Genomic DNA, 21,344 nt, shown 5'->3' with positions numbered 1-21,344 from the left:
CCGACTGAGCCACCCAGGCGCCCCTACATTTATTTATTTTTGAAAGACAGACAAGCACAGGTGGGTGAGGGGCAGAGAGAGAAAGAGACACAGAATCCAAAGCAGGCCCCAGGCTCTGAGCTGTCAGCACAGAGCCTAATGCGGGGTTCAAGTCCACAAACTGTGAGATCATGAACTGAGCCAAAGTTGGATGCTTATCCAACTGAGCCACCCAGGCGCCCCTAGCTTAACTTACCTTTAATGGTATATAATGAGACACGTTTCTTCATCTATTATAGGGATTCTTTTTTTTTTTTTTAATAGATTGTAGCAAATCATAAAAAGAAAAATCTCTTTAGTGATACTGACACAGAATACAGATGTGATGACAGCAAGACCGATGTTAGCTGGCTGAAGGAACCAAAATCAAAACCACAGCTGATAGACTATAGCAGAAATAAAAATGTGAAGAAACAGAAAAGTGGCAAATCAAGTAAGAAATGACTTCAGAGAAATATTGGAAATGATTTTACCATGTCAACTACTTAAAATGCTTTGTTGGCTGACAAGTATATTTGTACGTTGTTAGTGTTGATAACTAGGTAGTCTTATGAATAGAAGAGTAAATACACCACGACACTACAGTGGTTTTGTTTTTTGTTTTATTTTTAGTAATATGGTTGTGTAGAAACTACTTTTTTTTACTGGAATCTTAAAGACAGAAAATATGATTGTCATATTCTTTGGTTCATGCATACTCTTCACCATTTGTCCACTCGTGGCCTGCTGTTATACAATTGTTTAGCAATTGTGGATAGTGTGTTATTAAATACTCATGAACCCAACACTCTAAGCAAAAATCAAATCTTTGACATGCCATTTCCTGTCACAGCTAACACATGTACTTTTTAGGAATGCATATAAAAACATATTATAAGGAAAACCATTTTCTTGCAGAAATATTTTTGCCTAAATCTTCCACAGAATGTCTTCCCAGCATATGGCTTTTGCTTTGTCTAGTGAATCTCTTAAAGCAGTTGGATAAGAGTTTGAGGTATGGGTTTTTGGCTAGACATATGGACCATTTTCCTAGCTTGTTTACTAAAACACAGAGATTTTATATATTCCATTTTTAAAATAAGACCTTTTAAGTTGATATTTAAGAGAACCAGCCTTTACTTTATGTCAGGATAAATATAACCAATAGTAGCCTCTGTGTATGTGGGGGGTGGGGTGCATGACGGCGTAAACAGAAGTAAAAACAAAAACCTGGAAATGAAGCTTGGCACGTATTGGTGAATGAGGCTGAATCTTGAAAAGAGACGAGGCCTGTCATCTCCGCCAAGACGAGAAGCAGCAGAATCATCTTAATATGAGAGAGAGAGAGAGAGAGAGAGAGAGAGAGAGAAGTCTGAGACAGCAGCATGTGCTGGTGCGGGGAGTGCAGTGGGGGCGGGGGGCGGGGGGAGCGGCCAGAGCCCAGACAGGACCTGTGAGAAGAGGCTGAAAGATGCACTGCACCTGCTCTGGGCAGCGGCGTGGTATCAGCCAGGAGCTGATAAAAGTCACATGCTCTCAGGGAGTTTATACTCATTTGTAACATCTTGAGACATTCAAGGTTAGAATGCTGTAATCAGTACAGAGTTTTAAAATTGGACTTCTGAGTGAATGGTTTTGTTTAAACGGCTGCATGTCTGCAAGTCATATGTAGGGACTGGCTTATCGCCAGGATTGGAAGACCTTTCTCCCAGAACTTCATTGCTTCCTTGGCTTGGATAGTCCCATTTCTTAGGCTTCAGAGAATATTCAGAAAGTTGATTGTGCCTGAAAGGCAAAAAAAGGAATAGGGACTAAAGCTACTCTCAGGAAATATGGATGAATCTTAGAAACAATGAGGGGCGGAAAATAAAGCACACCACAGAATATTACATAGGAGAGGATACGGTTTTATAAAGTTCATTATATTGTTTAGGGATACATATCTGTGAAGTAAAACTTTATTTTTTTTAAGACCAAATGAATGAGAAACAATTCAGGATAATGAAAATACTCCCTTTTGGCAGAGGGGATATTGAGCCTCAGAGAGAGTACACATAAATAGATAACATCATTATTCATAATCTAGCTTTTAAATTGATAGATGCATAGGTGTTCACTTTATAACTTACATTCCCTATTCTCACGCATGTTGAAGAAGTTTCATAGTGTAAAGGAGAAAAGAAATTGGTCATTTATATCCTACCAAACACTACAAAGTTATCGATGTCAGTTTAGCCTCAAATCATCTCAAAATTCAAATTTTTGAATGAATTTAAATATGTATTCTTGTTATGATTTTAACTTCTATGCAGAAATATTCTAATAAATTTTAATACCAGTTCTAATCTATTTGAAAAATGTAACTTTATTTTCTTGCATTGCAGGACCATCGTTGGAAAGGGGACAACCAAGATCTAAAATGGTAAAACCAAGAAGTTGGTGTTCAAACATCCCTTGAAAATTATTTTTCTCCTAGCATGTAAAAAACCTCATTTTTCATGTTATAATTTTATCCTTGTTGTTACTTGTTTCTCCATAATTGTTCTTTTGCCTTTGCATGCATAACTCTTACTTTCTGCCTTTTTGAATCATGTTGGCCTGTTTTAGGTCTATTTTATTTTGTGATTATAATACCTATAGCTGTTTCTCTTTTTTCCTCTCTTTCTCTTTTTTATGTAAGTTAGGCAATATGTATAACAGACCCCGCAGAGCTTTAGTGATAGGAATAAAAAAGGTGATGGGGAAGTTATTTGGACGGAAGGATAAAATCCAGTATTTTTAAAATATTAATCAGGAATTTTATAAAATACAAATATTTTATGTATTTTCACAAGGCCAAGTTTATAGCAAATAGCTCGTATTTCTTACATCTCACATATTGACCTACTAATTCAAAAATTTTTCTCCTAAAGACACCCAACAAAAACACCACCAAAAAGGTAGAGGAGACCGTTCCAGATGGGAGAACCAGACTTCCACGAAGAGCGGCAAAAACCAAAAAAAATTACAAAGATCTCTCAAATTCAGAATCAGAGAGTGAACAAGAATTTTCACATTCATTTAAAGAGAAATTGCTAGAAAAGGTAAGTAAATAGATATAATTCAGATTAAAAATTTCTAAAAAGCCTGTTAAAATACTAAATAGAGAATATATTTTTACAAAAATGTCGAATTTGTCACATTTTTAGATTGAACCTTCTATATGAGAAATGTTATATGCTAAAAATTGATCTTTAGGCAATATGTTAAAATGTGTGATAAGTTGGCATTAGTGTTACAAAACAGATGTTTGACTCCAGTAAAATTAGAACTTTAAGATAACATTTTTGAATTAGAAAAGGGCTTCTATTTTTCCAAATTATACTTCAGAAAAGTGCAGACTGTTGGAAAGCTGTGACTCTTTCTCTTGAATGGAAGCAAAAATACTAGATCTGAGGTTCTTCGCACACACTGCCCACCTGTGTCTATCCTTGACTTCTTTCTGTCTCTTAATGTTACAGACATATCCCCAGCCATCTGTGCTTGAAAGCTTTTTTAACAAAGTGATAAAAGAAAAAAAGAAAGAAAAATAGTGCTTATAGTTTGCCAGGTGCTATTCTAAGTACTTTATAGATTTAACTTCTTAAAATCTCTTAAGTACCATAGGTGACTAGTACTATTATTGACATCTCATTTTACAAATGAGAAATTGAGGCTCAGAGAGATGAAGGAACTTGCCCAAGGTCACACAGCTAGGAGGTGGTAACACAAAGGTTTGAACCCAAAGAGTGTGGCACTAAAGGTAGGTCTGATCATTACACTGTTCTGACTGATTGCACATAATTAAAGTTGTACCTCCCTTTGTTTGTAACCTTGTTATTCTTTACTTGGAAGACTTTAAGGACTTCATAACTTACGTCTGCATTTTCTATCACTTCTTTAATTTACTCTCCATATAGTCAGATGAGTCTTCCCAAGCTCCCTGTCATCATCTCCCTCTTCAAAGAAAAACGCTGACAGTCTCTATGTGGTCAGTGCAGCAGAATACCTTTGCAAGCTCATTTCCCCTGCTCTCCGGTGTATGCCCAGAGCTGAAACAGCCAGATGGGCTAACCTGGGACTCCCACACGAGACTGTGCAGCTCCTCCCTGCACCCTGTCGGGGGGGTCTCCCCTCACCATCTTCTCTATACCTCCCGAGCACGTCAAGTACCGTGCAATCCAGGAACTGTTTCTAGTTTCCCTAAACTGGATATAACCTCCTTACAGTGCTTTATTTGCATTTCTTAGGATATTATAGTCCATGTATATTTTCCTATGAATTTGTCATATGCCTTCTACACGCAGAAAGTCCTTCAGCACCCATGTTGAAGCCCCTGTTGTGCTCGTGTATAGTAATAGAAGATATTTAATATTTCAGCATAATTTGTTTTATGTGTCCAAGTATAAATTTCTTGTATTCAAGTATAATTTAAAACTTATCAATACAATTAGGAGGAAAATATCCATTCCAGAAGCAAAACCATAAAGCTGCCAAAGAAACAGAAGAAAGCCTTCTCTGCCGAATCACAGAAGGATATATCAAAAGAATGGAAAAATTCATCTCTACTAAAAGATGCTGTAAGAGATAATAGCCGTGGCTTATCTCCTGTATCTTTATCTGGGAGCCCATCATCTATAGAGGTCATGAGATGTGAGTATCATTTTTTTCTTTTAAATATTCAACAAGTTTCTATTATAACTCTGTGAAAACAGAGTTTGAAGATTAATCTTAAATATGTGCCTCAAAATTATAGGTAGTCAAAACTTCATTTTGTGAACTAGTTAGTGCTAGTAACTTAGTCTTTGCTAAGTAGACGTGGGAACGGTGTCACTACGACACTCAAGTTTTTCACGGGAGGACGTTAAAGACCAAATGGTTCAATATGGAAAATATTTAATGCATATTTACAAATTGTAATGTGAAAGCTTAAATCAACTTTTAGGTTTTTAATCCCCAGATATATTTAATGTGAAAATAATGATGGGGATTTCTACTTTTTCTCTTTTACATTTCATTGACAAAAAAAGTCTGCAAGGAATATCCTAGTCATTCTGTGGACCCATAGTGGATTATTTTTGAGGTCTGCATTTATTGAAAGATAACTCACAAAGAAAAATTCATATTCTTTGTAGCTCTGGTACACACACACACACACACACACACACACACACACTTTTCTAATATAGTAACTATAAGTTTGCACTTTTTTTCTGTTCTTTTTAAGGATATTTTAAAGCATTTCCAAGTATCCATAAGTTAATATATACTTCCTCCAAAGTAGCTATTTTGTTCTTTACTAGAATATTTTCTCAGCGCCCAGGACCACTGACATCTCAGATAACCGCATACTGTAACAGACGCACATGCCCTGATTTTATCTGAAAACTAAGAGTCCATTTATACTAAGACTTATTTCAGCCATGAATTTCCTCACCTATATATGAAGGATTTAGATAAGATGATTTCCCAAGCCATCTCCAACCAGAAAATTCTGTGACTTTATAACAGTTCTGGCTATGATGTCAAAATACTCAAGATAATGCTTAGGTTGATCATTACAGTGCAGCTCATACTATAGATATTTTTGTTTGAGCTTTTGAAAGTTCTTATAGTTACATCTTAAATGGAGCCATTAATATTTTTCTAAGCCTTACAAATCAAATGATTTTAATATAAATTAAAGTTGATTTATTAGAAGTTTATCTTTTTAAATACAAAGAAGATGAGGATTTGATAAATCATTATAGTATTAGAGTTTCATCTTACTATTTCCAAAGCAGACATCAATGATAATACCTGTCATCTGTGTTTTGTGAGGCAATATAGGTATAGAGAAAATAACAGAGAAGGATTTTACTCAGGATTATGACTGTATAACAAAATCCATATCACCTTATCTGAAAACTTCATCACCTGAATCTTTAAACAGTAAATATAGAGTCGGAGGTCCAATAAAGTCACCTAAAAACAGTGACAAAAATGTATGTGCACGAGAACATTGCTCACCAATTCCACGATCCTTCTTGTTGGTAAGAATATACGCTATTTTCCTCCTTTATCAGATCTATCTGAAGTGGGGAAATCATTTCCCTCTAATTTTAATCAAGTACACATTGCTTGTCCACCTAACTTAGGCTTCTGGGTTTGGTCTGTGGGACAAGAATAACGTACTGGTAAGTAGAACGGCCTCTGTGAGATTGACAGACTAACTAGCTGTCCAGGAGGAAGGGTGTGGTGGCGTGAGAAGTAGCGAGTGTGTCTCTTCTCAAGGAATGATCACTTCAACAGAGGCACTGCTCACTCGTCTATGCATCAAAACCACATAGTTCATGAATGAATGAATATTAAGATGAACAGAGTTAGTGATACAGTGGAAAATTCTTCATTCTTCTCTTGTGTATTGTTACGTGTACCATTTCTTCCTAACGTGTAGGTATGTTCAAAGTGTTGTAAAAAGACATTAAAGATAGGAATCGATTATGGTCAAAGTGAGGTTAGAATACTATGCCTACAGAGAAGAGTTTTAAGTTGTGGATACTTCGGTACCAGTTTAAAACCCACCCCACTGCCATCCCATTTTGACTTGGGTTGTATAGATGGCTTAATTTGGAGAATTTTATAGTTCTCTGTAGGTCTCTCTATAAAGTTATAAAACTGATTGCCAAGATAGTATAACTGGGTATAGCTGAAAGAGTTCTGAGTGAGACAGAACTGCATTTAAATACTTGCTAGCTGTGTAACATTTTACAGGCTAATGAAGCCCGCTGCACCTCAGTTTTCTCATCTGTACAGTAGGGTTGTGAAAAATTAGTCTGATTGTACAAGCGGAATACCTGATACGTAGTAAGTACCCAGATACATTATTCTCTTGATATGTGTTGACCTCCATATACGGACATGGAATTAACGAGAGTTCGGTGTACCCACAGCCCAGATAGGAGACCTCTGATAAAACCAAACTTCTGTCCTATCACTTTGAACCGAATATTTGTATTTCTGCAGGATTTTAAGGTCCTTTTGTTCTGTTTAGTAGTTTTCACAGAGCATATTTTTCTAACCGAATCTCTTATGAAACCTCCAGTGTGCCAAACAAATAACAGTGGAGCTACACCATGTAAAGCAGACCGGTCTAAGCCCCCCTCCTGGGTAACTCCCAAAGCACCTTTGCAAGGCTCTCAGTTGCAGAACACCAGTCTTCCACCAGGTCACCATCCCACGGTCCTTTGCTGTACCATCCTTCGTGTCCCTGAATCCTTTAGTCCCTCCAGTGTCCCTCCCGTCTTGCAAATCTCAAAACGTAGGGGGATTCCCTGCCCACTTTGCTTTCAGGCTACGCTGTGCTAGTCAGAATTTTAATTGTTACGTATTTATTGGCCATTTGTTTCCCCTTTACTGTTGACTCTGAGATATTAGAAATTTGCTATATAAATTAGTTCTGTCAGCTTATACTCTCCGACACTCTCTGTGATAGTGGCAGTTTTCTCTACAGTTTTAACTGTTACCAGATGTTCTGTTTGTGATCACCAATCTGACATGTAGTGTATAACTTTGATTTGCATTTTACCGATTAAAAACATCAGTGAGTACTTCATGTTTTTTGGCCATTTTGTGAATTGCCTTTTTTTGCTAATTTTTAATTGTTTGACTTTTTTTTTATAAACTTGTAGTTCTTAAAATAGTCTAGATATTCTAAATTGCTTATGTATGTGCAGTGCAAACATTCTTTTTCCAGTAGCTATAATTTCACTTAAATGAAAAATTTCCATATGACAAAACTTGTTATAATGGAATTTACCAGAGTCTTTCTGTGATCAAGAAATCCCTCAGCTATGGTCATATTTTCCTTTCTTGTAAAAATGTTAGTTTTAACTTCTAGGTTTTCAGTCTTTCTCGGGCATTAGTGCAGCATCATACATGAAGTGCCCTCCTTTGTCCATCGTTCGTAATGCTAATCTGGGCACAGCCTAGGCAACCTGGAGGGCCAACTGCTGGGCAGTGTTCCCTGTGACTGGCCAGTCTGTCTCTGTGCTAATGCCCCATTGCTGTCGTTGGTATAGACTTTAACACTTGCAGGCTGTTTCACCAACCCCGCCCCTCTCATTCTTTTACTTAAAATCTTCATGGCCCTTGAATCATCCATGTAAATTTTGGAATTACTTTGTTTGAGGGAAGAATGCCATTTCCTAGTATTGATACTGGGTGCTTTCTCACCCATATATTTTTCTTTCTACATTTTGGTGTTATTGCCAAAAAATGATGCCAAATCTTCCACAAAGAAAATTAATTCCTGTATTTTATGGATTTTCTTTTTGCTGTACTAAAAAAAAAACCTTAAAATTTTTTTCTGGGTTTTTAATGTTTTTGCTTTGTATAGAAACACTGTGGATTTTTATATCTCCACCTGCCTTCACTAATTTTGTCATAATTCCCTGCCTAGGTTCTCTTAGATTCTGGATATAGACAGTTACTCATGATAACTTGTGCATTTCCCATTCCTGTCCTTATACTTAAGTTTTTTATTGTTAAGGTGACTGTGACCTCTGGGGAAATGTTAAATAAATGCCATACTAGCAGACACACTTACCCATCGTTTTTGGTAGATACTTATCAAATTAATGTTGTAGTTGTCCAAGGACTTTTTCCCTTTTTGTTATAAATGGGTGTCGAGTTTTAGCAGCAAATGAATTATTCCCTGGAAACATAAGTAGTTTTGGTTGAATATTGTTGTGGTTTTGTTTTGGGCTTTAAATAATTTTCTAATTTCCTTTGGGTTTCTGTAGGTCTTGCTCATTCATAGCCCAGGCATACTCCAATTTATAATACTGTTGTGCATAGAAAAAATAATAAGTTCCGTGGTGCTTACATAAGAAACACATAATTTTCCACCAGCTATTCAGATGGAAACACAGTTTGGGAAAAAACAGTATATCAAAGTTGAACTTGCACGTAACAAAGAAGATCACATACAGGAGCAATAGAGGTTTGAAGGACACTATAGCCATCAGACTTAAACTAAGATGGTTCTTATAAGAATCAGAGTACTGGCCCTAAATAATCAATATATTTTAATATTTTTCAACGGTTATTACTTGAAAATCTGATGTTTAAAGTATGCAGATCATGGAAAAAAGTTGAAATTTTTGAAATGAGAAGTTGTAAGTTCTCAAATAGTGAAGATATAGTTGCCGAGCCACTGACATGTATTTGTAATGGGGACTTTCTGGTTTCACGATTATTTAGGAATCGGTTGAACTTCGTGCCACTACCGCAGTCCATAGCCCATCAACAAAAATATTTTTAATAATCTGTAAGACACAGAACGGTAAATGCAAAATTTTACAGCTTGGCGGAGGAGGGCTGGGAAGGGACCTAAACAAAAGTATCTGAAAAAAGAATGGACATTTGCAAATTGACTTGCTTTAGGGTTTGAGAAGGATGATCAAAGGTGAAGCCAAGAGGACTTACAGAATTTTTCCCCCCAATTTCTAATACCTGTTTTAGGGAAATCATTCCACATCTCCACTATCTATGTCTAGTGAAGGAAGAGAGCAAATACGGTGCGACATTCCTTGTGACTCTACTCATGTATCAGGTTTGTAGTCACAGCATTGCTTTAAAAACAATATTGTTGGGGCGCCTGGGTGGCGCAGTCGGTTAAGCGTCCGAATTCAGCCAGGTCACGATCTCGCGATCCGTGAGTTCGAGCCCCGCGTCGGGCTCTGGGCTGATGGCTCAGAGCCTGGAGCCTGTTTCCGATTCTGTGTCTCCCTCTCTCTCTGCCCCTCCCCCGTTCATGCTCTCTCTCTGTCCCAAAAATAAATAAACGTTGAAAAAAAATTAAAAAAATAAAAAATAAATAAATAAATAAAAACAATATTGTTGAACTACTATGCAATTTCACTTTCTAAAGGAATTACATTTTAAGTCATACCATTTATTCAATATAGCTAATGTCAAATTGAAAATAAGCTGGAGAGAATTGAATGTACAGCTGCCTAAAACAATGCAAATAAATAAATGAAAGGCTTTTTTAATAAAAGCAAGAAAATTATTAGGTTATTTTTGATCAAGATTGTAGCACTATTGTTTTTTAACTGTTCCTAAGGCCCCACACAGCATTTTAGTCGCAAACGAATGTACATAGAAGAAGATAATCTAAGTAATGCTGATGTAGTAGAAGAGGAGGAGGAAGGGAGAGTATACTTGCTTCCCAAAAAACTATCCAGAACTGAAGACACAGATAATCACACTTATAAAGGTAGGTAGATCAAATGCCTGTGTCAAAATGCCATTAATTGTGGAAGATGGTTTTTGAGATCTTAAATGATACACACACACAATCCCCTTTGTAAAGAGAACTTTGGATGAGTCTCATAAGGATGATGCTCTATCACCTATCACCAAGTTCACTTTATGTGAATAATATAGTTAGTAAGGGTCTTTGTGCCCTAAATCTTTATAATTCTATTACTGATTACCACGTTTTACTAGAATGTAAATTTACAGATATATTGGTATGTCACTAAATATTTGGTTATTAACATGGAAATAGTTAAAAAAAATAACCATTCCAAAAAACATTCCATTTCACTGTTAACATTTTTGCCTCAATACCCATGCCAAGAGAATTTTTTAGAAATGAAAATATTTTTAACTACCTTTTATGTCATATTATTAGATCACACATAGAATCTGAAAATAAGATTTTTGTCCTCAGCCTCATGACAAGTAAGGCTAAATTTGTAATAATGCATATCTTCAGCTGATTGTCTCCATTTTTTAGTATCTGAAAGTATATCTCCGTTATCAACAAATGACTTGTCTCTTCCTGCGGAGAGCTGGGAAAGTGAAATTTCAGGTGTGGGGATGATGTGTGAGAAGCTCAATACAGAATTTAGGAGGAAATTTCATGTAAGTTACCATTCTTTAAATGACAATTTTATACCCAATAAAATAATATGCCACCTGTCTACTAGACTAGCAGCTCGTTTGATCCTTTGGCAACAACACACCCGTTTAGGAACTCGCTTTTCCTCACGGACTGGTGAGAATCGGAGTGATTTGTCTTCTAAGCCTGGTTTCTCTTCTCAAGTCTGTGCATTTTCCATAGTCTTTCTTTTCCTAGATTCTTTATTTTCCTTTTCAGTTTACCATTTTGACCCTTCCGTGCTTTTTCTTTTGGTCTGAACAATTTTCTTTCCGTGCCTCATGTTTTCATTGCGCGGAGATGACAGCTAGCAAGGTTGCTGCAGTCGAGGAGGAAGCCAGAGGAATCCTCTCGCACTGCTTTACCAGGTCACTGCTCGTGGAGCCTTAGCCACTGAGGCTCCAGTGAGGTGATGTTTGCAAAAATACTTTTTAAAACAATTAACTCTTGTTTTCTCCACCTACCTCTTTATCTCACATGCCTGTGCTGGGAATACTTGTCTTCGCCTCCTGTTAACCCGTGTGGAAAAACACCTTTTATCGTCAGCCCCTCTCTTGTCTTTTTCCTCCGTCTGAAATAAGATTCTGTATATTTTAATTATCAAAGGACAACCTATAAACAGAGAAGCCGCCCTGATTTATGTGTATCTGTTCTGTTCTGCATCTGGCTAGATCAAGCAAATATATGTTTTTGTGGAAGACAGTCATTCTGAGTGTGAATTTGGGCTTTGTTCCTGAAGAGAATTATAATACTAGCATTTTTATAAATAGAGTGTGGTGTCCTTATGGAAACAATGATCAATCCTTAGAATTTTCTTGATGGAACCAGACACTGCCCTGACTGAGCTTTTTTATTAACACTTCAGTTTAAATCACCAAGTTTTTCATTTTTCACTTCTGAGTTTTTCTTAGTCATTTGCATGGTAAAGGCTTTGTTATTAACAGTCTTGGTTAAATTATTATTTTGTGAAGAGTTTTCAAGTTAAAAATGTGTTTTTCAGATCCGCCAAAAAATGATGGATTATTTTGCAAAGCAGTCTTGGAAAACAGCTCAACAACATCTGACCAATATGAACCATCAGATTCAGGAGTACAGGTCTGTACTAAAAGCCTTTTTTGCAGTCTTCTGAATGCTATAGTTTAAAATTTTTTTTCATTTTGTTTCCTTAATAGGATCAAAAAACTCGATAAATTCCAATTCATCATCATAGAGGAGCTGGAGAATTTTGAAAAAGATTCACAGTCTTTAAAAGATTTGGAGAAGGAATTTGTGGTTTGTGCTTTTAAGAATTTTTTTAAAGAGCCACACTCAGGAAAACTTCTGTTAATTTTGTTCTTTAGAAAATTGTTTTAGGGGTGCCTGGGTGGCTCAGTCAGTGAAGCGTCTGACTTTGGCTCAGGTCATGATCTCATGGAGCATGAGTTTGGGCCCCGCACCGGGCTCTGTGCAGGCCTGCTTCGGATTCTGTGTCTCCCATTCACACTCTCTCTCTCTCAAAAAATAAACATTAAACATTAAAAACAATAGTTTTAGGTTTCATATACACACACTTATAGACTGAAGCTTATGATGAGTACCTTTGATAATATGGGGAAAACCCTGAGACAGTGTATGACGTCTAGAATATGCTCAGCATCTAGCCAAAGTTTCTTTAAACTAGGAATAGGAACATAGGAATTCTGCAAGTTTTATTTTTTGTATTTTTAAATGTAGGAATTGGGAGAGAAGATATTTCAGAAGTACAGTGCCTATCAAAAAAGTGAGCTGCAGAGGTTGGTGTGGCATTCTTAATGACTATGACCTATATACACTTTCAATTTTTAAATATAAATGTAATTGCAATATTCTAGCAATTCAAAAGTGACTTCCTCTGCTAGGCTTCACCACTTGAAAGCGTCACTGGACAAAAATGTCTTCTACAACACTGATTACGAAGACGCTATTTTTACATCTGAGGTACAAGCTTTTTTACACTCCTATAATCGATACAGTTTCGCTGTGAAAATCTGACGGTAAACGTCATGGATGCAATACTGCTTTACAGATGTGCTCAATGAAGGAGGACATGAAGGTGCTGCAGGAACAGCTTCTGAAGGACACGGTGGGTCGGCTGCCCCCTGGGGTTCACGTGCTTCCGTCTCTTGTAGCGGCAACTTCTTCCACAGCCTTTTCTCCTGTGGGGATGGAGAGAGGCTTCAGCCCAGTGGGTTTAGTTCTTTAAACTGGAATAATGGGAGCAAGTCTAGAGTACGATATTAATAGAGGTGATTTAAATGAGTCCCTCCTAAGGGAGTATCAGTTCGGAAATGTTTACATGAGCTAAAAGAGTAACTTCTTTGTTCTGTACCCAAGCACTGTACCCGGCAGCAGGCCTGTGCCTTCTGAAGAAGGTGTGCCAGGACAGAGCTACCAGAATGGCTGTCTGCTTGGACAGCAGGACTCCATTAACTTAGATTGGAGGATGAAAGTAGTGGACTTTGATCCAAAGGTCTAGTAGCCCAGCAGCTGCATTCTGGGGGCAAAGACCCTTGGCGGGGAGGGGAGGTGTCCAAAGGCACTGCTCTCAATGATGGCAGACATTTTCCATGTAGACTCGAAGACTTCCTGTACACAGAGCACTAGTGTACTTGCTCCCTTAATAGAACCTCAGCAGACTGTTGTGGCAAAGACGGTTTGGAGGGGAGCAGTCTAGAAAGAAATGTCAACAGCAATTTGGGCTTTAAAAGACCGGATCTCTACACTGAGCGCCTAGAATATCCGTGTTGAGCCCTGAACTCCGGAGACACCTAGGAATAGATCCTGGGGGGCTAGATAGAATGAGCGCTGATACAAAATACCTTTAGGAAAGGGGTTGTTTTGAAAAGAATCCCTAATAACAGCTAGCTTTTTTCTTTCCGTTTGATGGTTTTATAGTGATCATTTAAAATCTAAGTGTGATTTTCACCCCCCCACCCCCCCACCCCCCGGCTATAGCAAGAAGAGGAGCTTCTCAACGTACGCAGAGGACTGATGTCATTATTCATGGCTCATGAAAGAAACGTTCATGTGTGATGTCTGGGTGTTAGCAATTAGTTGTAGCCACTTACCCCTTTTTGTGTATACCAGGAAATCCCACAGTAGCTCTACCGAGAGAAAAACAGACGTCACCCAGGCAAGAGTACTTTTGTAGGAGCCTCCAAATCCAAAGAAATTGTCTTATGGATGAGAAAGAACCACTATAACATGACTCCAGCCTCAAAAGACCTTTGTCTGAATAGTACTGTTCCTTTTTTAGGGAAAAATTTTGGGAAAACCAAATAGTGAAAGGAATTTTGCTTGTTTCTGTAGGACTATTTATGTTGGACAGACAAATCTTACTGAGTTAAACTAAAACTTACCATATAAAATGTACTTTTAAATGAATACAGTTTGGACTAAATATAAGGTGTTACTAGTTCGGAGTATACTACATGCAATAAAAACTTGGCCCTGCTGAGAAGGGGGAGAAGCCTCTGATTTCAGATGCTTACCAGAGTGAGAGTCGGTACTTCTGGCCCACTGCTGGAGAGTGTATTTATTCAGTTATGGCACCTGTATTAGAAGGCATTAAACAGCCTATAAGAGTTCCTGTATTTTCTAAATATTTTAATTCCAGGTAGATACCTTAACTCCTAAGCATGCTCTTTTGACAAGTACTTTTTAAGCTCCTACTATTCACTATAATATTTTGCTAGAATATAAAAATGCACTTAATATATTAAAGTTGAAATAAATGCTGTGCCACTTGGATAAGGATTATAAATAAAATGTTGTGAATCATTTCCCCATTTTACAAACATCGGATCAAACAAAACATCCTCGTACAATCAGACATCTGAAGTATGAAATTAAGCAGCCTCACTCACTATTTTAATGGTAGCAGAGAATTTTACTACTACCAGCATTGAAGTAGCATGATAGAAGTGGCTTTTCTCAGTCTGGACAAGCAGAGGAAAACCCTTTCCGTCTTAGCTTTATTCCATTACTGATAGGGTAGTGGCATTTTATGGCACGAGACAGCGACAGCTGTCTAACAGTAAATAATACTCGGAGGAGTTGCAACTCCGTGTTTCCCTGCGAGACAGGAGAGCTGCTCGCATGACGACCCACCTCCCTGCGCACCTCCTCTGCGGCCACACTCACTGTACGTGTACGCCAGCCCGAGTGTGAGCTGTGACCTGGCCAGTGCCAGTCGTTGCTCCCCCTCTCAATCTCCGTCTCCAGCCTTCTTATCGCGCTGACCTTTGTCGCTCTCTCCAGCTTGCTGTCTAGAGTAGCCCTGGGCTGTTCACGCCACCACTGCTCCGCTAAGCCTGTTCCCTTTCTTGTCTGTCTCTTCCTTCCTTACCGATTCTCGGCTCTTCAGTCGAAAAGAACTCTCTCCTCTCACTGCATCCGCTCATTCACACCCCTCATTCCACAACCTGAACGTCACTGGAGCCAAGTCATATAATCAAGCTTAAACTTAGGATGGCAGATTTCTTTTTTTTTTTTTTTTTATTTTTTTTTTTTAAATTTTTTTTTTTTCAATGTTTATTTATTTTTGGGACAGGGAGAGACAGAGCATGAACGGGGGAGGGGCAGAGAGAGAGGGAGACACAGAATCGGAAACAGGCTCCAGGCTCTGAGCCATCAGCCCAGAGCCTGACGCGGGGCTCGAACTCACGGACTGCGAGATCGTGACCTGGCTGAAGTCGGACGCTTAACCGACTGCGCCACCCAGGCGCCCCAGGATGGCAGATTTCAAATGGCTGCTTGGCCATCCTCACTTGCCCCTTTTAATTGGCTTTGCCTCTTTTCCGGAGTATCATTGCATCTCAGTACCTCTGTCCTTAGTTCTTCCCCCTGTAGCTGAGGGCCTCACTTCCCACTTGCCCATCCTTTCTCCCTGAATTCTGACAGGTTACCTGTCCATACCGGCATTTCCCAATTTCCCACATGTTCCAGTGGCACATGTGCCTCTTCATTTAAGGACCGTCCCCACCAGTGCTCTGCATCTGACCGTCTCTGGCATCTCGCTGCAGGGTGTGTGGCCCACACTAACACACACACGAAACAAAACAAGGCCTTTAGCACCAAGCTCCCCTCTGACTGCTGCCCGTCCCGTGTAATTCTCTACTCACCTCCACACAGAGCATAGGGAAAGAATTTTCCCCAGTTACTATCTCAGCTTGTACACTTCTTGCGTGCGCTTCACCTTCCCTCAGCCCAGCTGCTTTACTTACTATTTCCCCGAAACGACTTTTTATCAAAATCATCAGTGATTGATTTTACCAAGTTTAATCTCTATCTTCTTCTTAACTCAGCTTCTCCGTGCTTTGTCACCCAGACTTGGCCTGGCATATTTTCCATTCCTTGTCTCGCTCCTGGCTTCCCCTTTACCTCTGGATGTGGGGCTCATTCCTCAATCTATACTTCCTCCTTAGGTAACTGCATCTGGTTCCACGTAATCACCATCTCTGTGTTGATGACTTCCAGATGTATCCAGGTTCTGACCCTTGCTTTGGACATCAGCATCCTATACACACTCGTTATTGACAGTTCTAACAAGCATCTCAGGTCTCAAAACAACCCTTGATTTCTCTCCCTTGGCATTCCTTCTCAACACCAAAGGAAAAATAAACATCGTCTCTCCAACTCAGTAAATGTCGCTTTTAGCCACCCGACTATGCAAGCCAAAACCTAGAAGGAATTTCTGATTTCTCTTTTTCCCTTAACTGAAACTAAGTGGCCACTTAGTTGATCAAATCCTGTGGATTTTACTGCCCAAGTATGTTCCAAATGTGTAATTTCTGTCACTTGCACTGTCACTACTATTGACAGTGTCACTATTTCTCACAGACTACCATACCAGCCTCCTGAATGGCTCTCCAGCACTCACACTTGCTCCCACAACACTTTATTTACTTTGCAGCCAATACATTCTTGCTAAGTCATAAATCCTAGCGTGCCACTTCCTTACTTGAGACTCCAGTGACTGCATCCTCTTAACTAATGGGTCAAAGAATAAATCAAAGGGAGATGAGAATATACTTTGGGACAAACAGAAATGCAGCATCATGGAACTTCTATGACACAGTGAAATCACTGAGAGGGAAGTTTACAGCTGCAAATTTATAGAAGTTAAAAACAAAGAACTCCAACCAGTAACCCAACTTTAAAAAACTAGGAGAAAGAGTGACACCCAAAGCTGTTAGAAGGAAGGAAATAATAAAATACTGGGGATTTAAGAAAAAAACACAGAATAGAAAAGCAACAGAAAATCAAAACCAAAAGTTGGTAAACCATTATTAGACTGAGATACACAGAAGACTAAAATTTCTAAAATCAGGAATGAAAATTTGGGACATTACCACTGACCTTAAAGAAACAGGATCATGAGAATACTATAAAGAGTCATATGGCAACAAATTAGATAATTCATGTGAAAGTGGTGAATTCCTAGAAACACAAACTACCAAAACTTACTTCAGGAGAAACAAAATCTGAACAGTCCTATAACACGTGAAGAGATTGAATCCGTAATCAACAAAGAATTCTACCGTGTATTTAAATAAGAATTAACACCAGAAGATAGAAGAGAGAACGTTCCTAACTCACTCTATGAGACCAGCATTCCCTTGCTCCCAAAATCAAAGACATCACAAGAAAACTACAGACCAGTATACTTTATGAACGCAAGGTAAAAATCCTCCACAAAATAACAGCAAGCTAGATTCAGCAGCACATTAAAAGGAATGCATTTAATGAAGGAGGTAAAAGATTTGCACATGGAAACCATGAGATGTCAGTAGAAATTAAAGATCTGAGTGGAAAGACATCTTGTGGTCGAGTGCAAAACTTAATATTGTCAAGATGGCAGTCCTCTGAAGTAATTTACAGATTAAATGCAATCCCTGTCAAAATCCCAATTGCCTTTTTGCAGAAATAAAAAAGCTGATCCTAAAAATCAAATGGAAATGGAAGGGGCCCCACAAAGCCAAACAACCTCAAAAAAATAATACAGTTGGAATACTCACACTTTGTAATGTTAACACTTAACTACAAAGCTACATCAATCAAAATAGTGTAGTGACTCAATAGGGAAAGATACCTAGGCCAGTGGAATAGAAACGGTGGTCCAGAGGTAAGCCTGCTCGCCTGTGGCCAACCGAGTTTCCTCGAGAGTGCTAAGCCATTTGGTGGGGAAACGAACAATCTTTAACACATAGCTCAGGACAGCTGGCTAACCCCATGCCAAGCAGTGAGGTTGTGCCCTGACCTTACACACACATAAAAGATAAACTGATCCAAAATTCTTAGGAAAGTACAAATTCTTAGGAAAAAACATAGGAGTAAGTCTTCATGACCTTGGATTTAGCAGTGGAGTCTTAGATTAAGACACCAAAAGCACCAGCAACATAAAACAAATGGGACTTAAAAAAAAAAATGAAAACCTTTGTGCAAAAATACTTTAATAAGAGTGAGAAGACAGCCTACAGAATGGGAGAAAATGCTTGCACATACCTGATTAGGATCTAATATTGAGACTACATAAAGAATTCTTACAACTAAGCAACAGAATAACAAATGACCCAATTAAAACATGGGCGAAGGACTTGCGTGACCATTTCTCCAGGGAAGATGTACACCTGGCCAACCAGCACACGAACACGCACAGAATATCATCAGTCGTTAGGAAATTGCAAGTCAAAACCATAACGAGATGGCACTTCACACCCACCAGAATGGCTAGAGTCAAGGAACAGAAAACACGTGTTGGCAAGCTTGTGCAAGAATTGGAACCCTTGCGTGTTTCTGGGGAAGTAAACTACTACCAGCCTCTGTGAAAACCAGTTTGGTGGTTCCTCAAGAGTTAAATGTGGAATTATCCCATGACTCAGCAATCTCACCCTTTGGTATCTACCGTAAGAATTGAAGACATATTTAACAAATACATAAGAATGTGTACCAGTCACAAGGGCCAATGTGGACACGACCCAAGTGGGCATTAAATGAATAAACATATGTAGTGTATCTACACATGGACTATTTACTCAGCCACAAAAGGAAGAAATACTGATTCGTGTTACAGTGTAGACGAGCTTCAAGAACATTATGCTAAGTGAAAAAATAAACATGAGGTTACACCATAGAACTGGACTATTATGCAATCTCCAGAATATGTAAATCCACAGAGACAAAGCAGATGAGTGGCTGCCAGGGGCTGGGGGAGGGGGAAGCTGAGGAGAACCTGCTTCAAGGGTACAGAGCCTCTTCGTGATGGAAATGTTTTGGAACTAGATAGAAGCAGCGGTTGTATGGGCTTGTGAGTGTATTAAATGCCACCAAAGTGCACTCAACATGGTTAGCTTTAGGTCGTCTGAATTTCACCTCACTTTACTTAAAAATGAAAAACCACCACCCACAAAACCTCTCCAGAGGTGTCCTTTGCACTTTACAACCCACCTTTATAGCGGGACCTAAAGTCCCCACGTGAGCTGGCCTCTGTCCCTTTCCTCACCCTTATTTCCTACTCCTCTCGTTCAGACTTCAAGCAACGTGCCTTGAACAATCACATTCCTACCTTAGAGTCTTTGTTCCTGGGAACTTGCTGTCCTTCAGGTCCCATGTAAGTGAGACCTCTTCAGAGAGATCTTCCCTCACAATCCTGTTAATGTTAATATCACTCCAGAAATTTCTTTCTTCTTCCCTTCCATAACCCCACTCCTATAAATCCTACAAGAACAGGAAGCTTGTCTTACTCACTTGTGAACAGTAACTTACACCACTATTTCCAGAACCTAAAAAGTGCCCTAAAAAGCCAGCTTGCAACAACGTGAACAAGTAAGTGAACAAATGTAGCATTTCTAGATAGGACTTTACTGAAACCAGAGAGGGCCAATGTACCTAAAACTCAGACCCTCAAATTTTATGGAGTTGCAGCATTCCCATTAAAATTGATAACAAAATATTAGCCAATCAGCCACTTGAGCCTCTGTTAGAGGACACATACTGTGCTCCACTCTAGACACAGATGAGTGAGAGATCAACCCTTTCCTTTTACTTAAAAATGAAATTCAAGGTAGTGATGCAGAATCCTAGGGACTTCCATTTGCTTGGCCCCTTGGAAGAAATGTGTAGGGGTATCAATTGTGCATAGATGTTATCAAAGAAGAGGTTATATTTTTTTATGGCTGGGCTTGTAATGTTTAGTTTGGGGAGGTTTTAAAACACATCAGGTCAAAATATCCATGGAAATATTCTAAAATAACATCTAGAGGAAAAGAATTCAGTACATCCCCCCGCCAGGAATACAGATGTTTATTTTTTAGTGTTTATTTTTGAGAGAGAAGGAGGGGGGGGAGCAAAGAGAGAGGGAGACAGAATCGGAAGTAGGCTCCAGGCTCTCAGCTGTCAGCACAGAGCCCGATGGGGAGCTCGAACCCACGAACCAGGAGATCATGGCCTGAGTCAAAGTCAGGCACTTAACCGACTGAGCCACCCAGGCACCCCAGGAATCAGATGTTTTTAATGAGGTTTGTCTGTTGTGCTATCTTGAACTTCAGATACTATAATTTTGGTTTATGCTGCAATAGCATTAATTTTAAATGCAAGGGAGTTGGAGGGGTGAGGGTTTTCACACTAATGAAATGCCTGCCTTAACATCAATAGGGCCTTTACTATTCACCTAATAAAATGTGCATTTTATGCAAGTCAAGTACTGTCAGTATGAGATTACAATGAATACTGATGTTTGGGACAGATTTCATGTTTAAGCAATTTTAAGCTTATTTAGAGACAATGTAGCTGTTTCGCTTTGTTCTGTGTAGTTGATTTTTAACATTTTCTATTATATATTTATTTAAACTTAAGAAAAATTAGAGCAGCCGTTGGTAAATTATCTAAAAGACCATACAGGAAATGTTTTAGGCTTTGTGGACCAATAGGAAAATTTGAGTGCCGGAAGCCGAGCTATCCAACCAGCCTGATGGCAGGGCCCGGGCGGTGGACCGATCGGGACTGCAGGGCAGCCTGCCAACAGTAAAGCTTCTTGTACTCTGGCTTTTATGTAATCTTGCCTTAACAAAAGTACCTGGGGAATTATGTGTTGGGGAATTGCCCTCGACAGGCCTCCTGGGAAAAGAACCATTGGGAAAGAAAGAAGGTTCCGCAAGGAGACTGTGCGGCCCTACATTTAGCCCTTGCCACCCCCTATAAAGACTCCTCTACCCAAAGGAAGGATAGCCTCCTACATTTCCCAGCCAAGGAAGGAACAAATGGATTTGAAAGCCCCACTCTGGCAACAAAGGAGGGTATCTATGGGCACAAGTTACTCCAACCTCTAGGCCCACTTGGCCCCCAGGAGGCATTCCAGATG

General features: G+C 39.0%; 1 protein-coding gene across 5 annotated transcripts in view; it reads left to right on the top strand.

Moving 5' to 3' along the window:
• The window catches only part of SYCP2 (synaptonemal complex protein 2), a 78,683-nt gene extending 64,474 nt beyond the window's left edge, over positions 1 to 14,209 (top strand). For 4 of the 5 annotated variants that reach the window (XM_086702617.1, XM_086702618.1, XM_086702615.1 and 1 more), the window contains exons 30-43: positions 304 to 472; positions 2,403 to 2,440; positions 2,931 to 3,101; positions 4,491 to 4,689; positions 5,857 to 6,068; positions 9,541 to 9,631; positions 10,145 to 10,297; positions 10,823 to 10,950; positions 11,967 to 12,061; positions 12,139 to 12,238; positions 12,680 to 12,738; positions 12,844 to 12,922; positions 13,011 to 13,067; positions 13,940 to 14,209. In XM_086702617.1, coding sequence (XP_086558743.1) covers positions 304 to 472; positions 2,403 to 2,440; positions 2,931 to 3,101; positions 4,491 to 4,689; positions 5,857 to 6,068; positions 9,541 to 9,631; positions 10,145 to 10,297; positions 10,823 to 10,950; positions 11,967 to 12,061; positions 12,139 to 12,238; positions 12,680 to 12,738; positions 12,844 to 12,922; positions 13,011 to 13,067; positions 13,940 to 14,017 — 1,629 coding nt within the window. In that variant the 3' untranslated portion in view covers positions 14,018 to 14,209. The remainder of the gene's footprint in view (positions 1 to 303; positions 473 to 2,402; positions 2,441 to 2,930; positions 3,102 to 4,490; positions 4,690 to 5,856; positions 6,069 to 9,540; positions 9,632 to 10,144; positions 10,298 to 10,822; positions 10,951 to 11,966; positions 12,062 to 12,138; positions 12,239 to 12,679; positions 12,739 to 12,843; positions 12,923 to 13,010; positions 13,068 to 13,939) is intronic. The other variant, XM_086702619.1, reaches the window with a different exon arrangement.
• Positions 14,210 to 21,344: the final 7,135 nt, after the last annotated feature.

Source organism: Puma concolor, chromosome A3 (assembly GCF_028749965.1).
Source record: "Puma concolor isolate L17-30 chromosome A3, mPumCon1.1.hap2, whole genome shotgun sequence".
Taxonomy (NCBI): Eukaryota; Metazoa; Chordata; class Mammalia; order Carnivora; family Felidae; genus Puma; species Puma concolor.
Note: the sequence above shows the minus strand (reverse complement) of the source record. Positions and strands in the feature narration are given on the sequence as shown.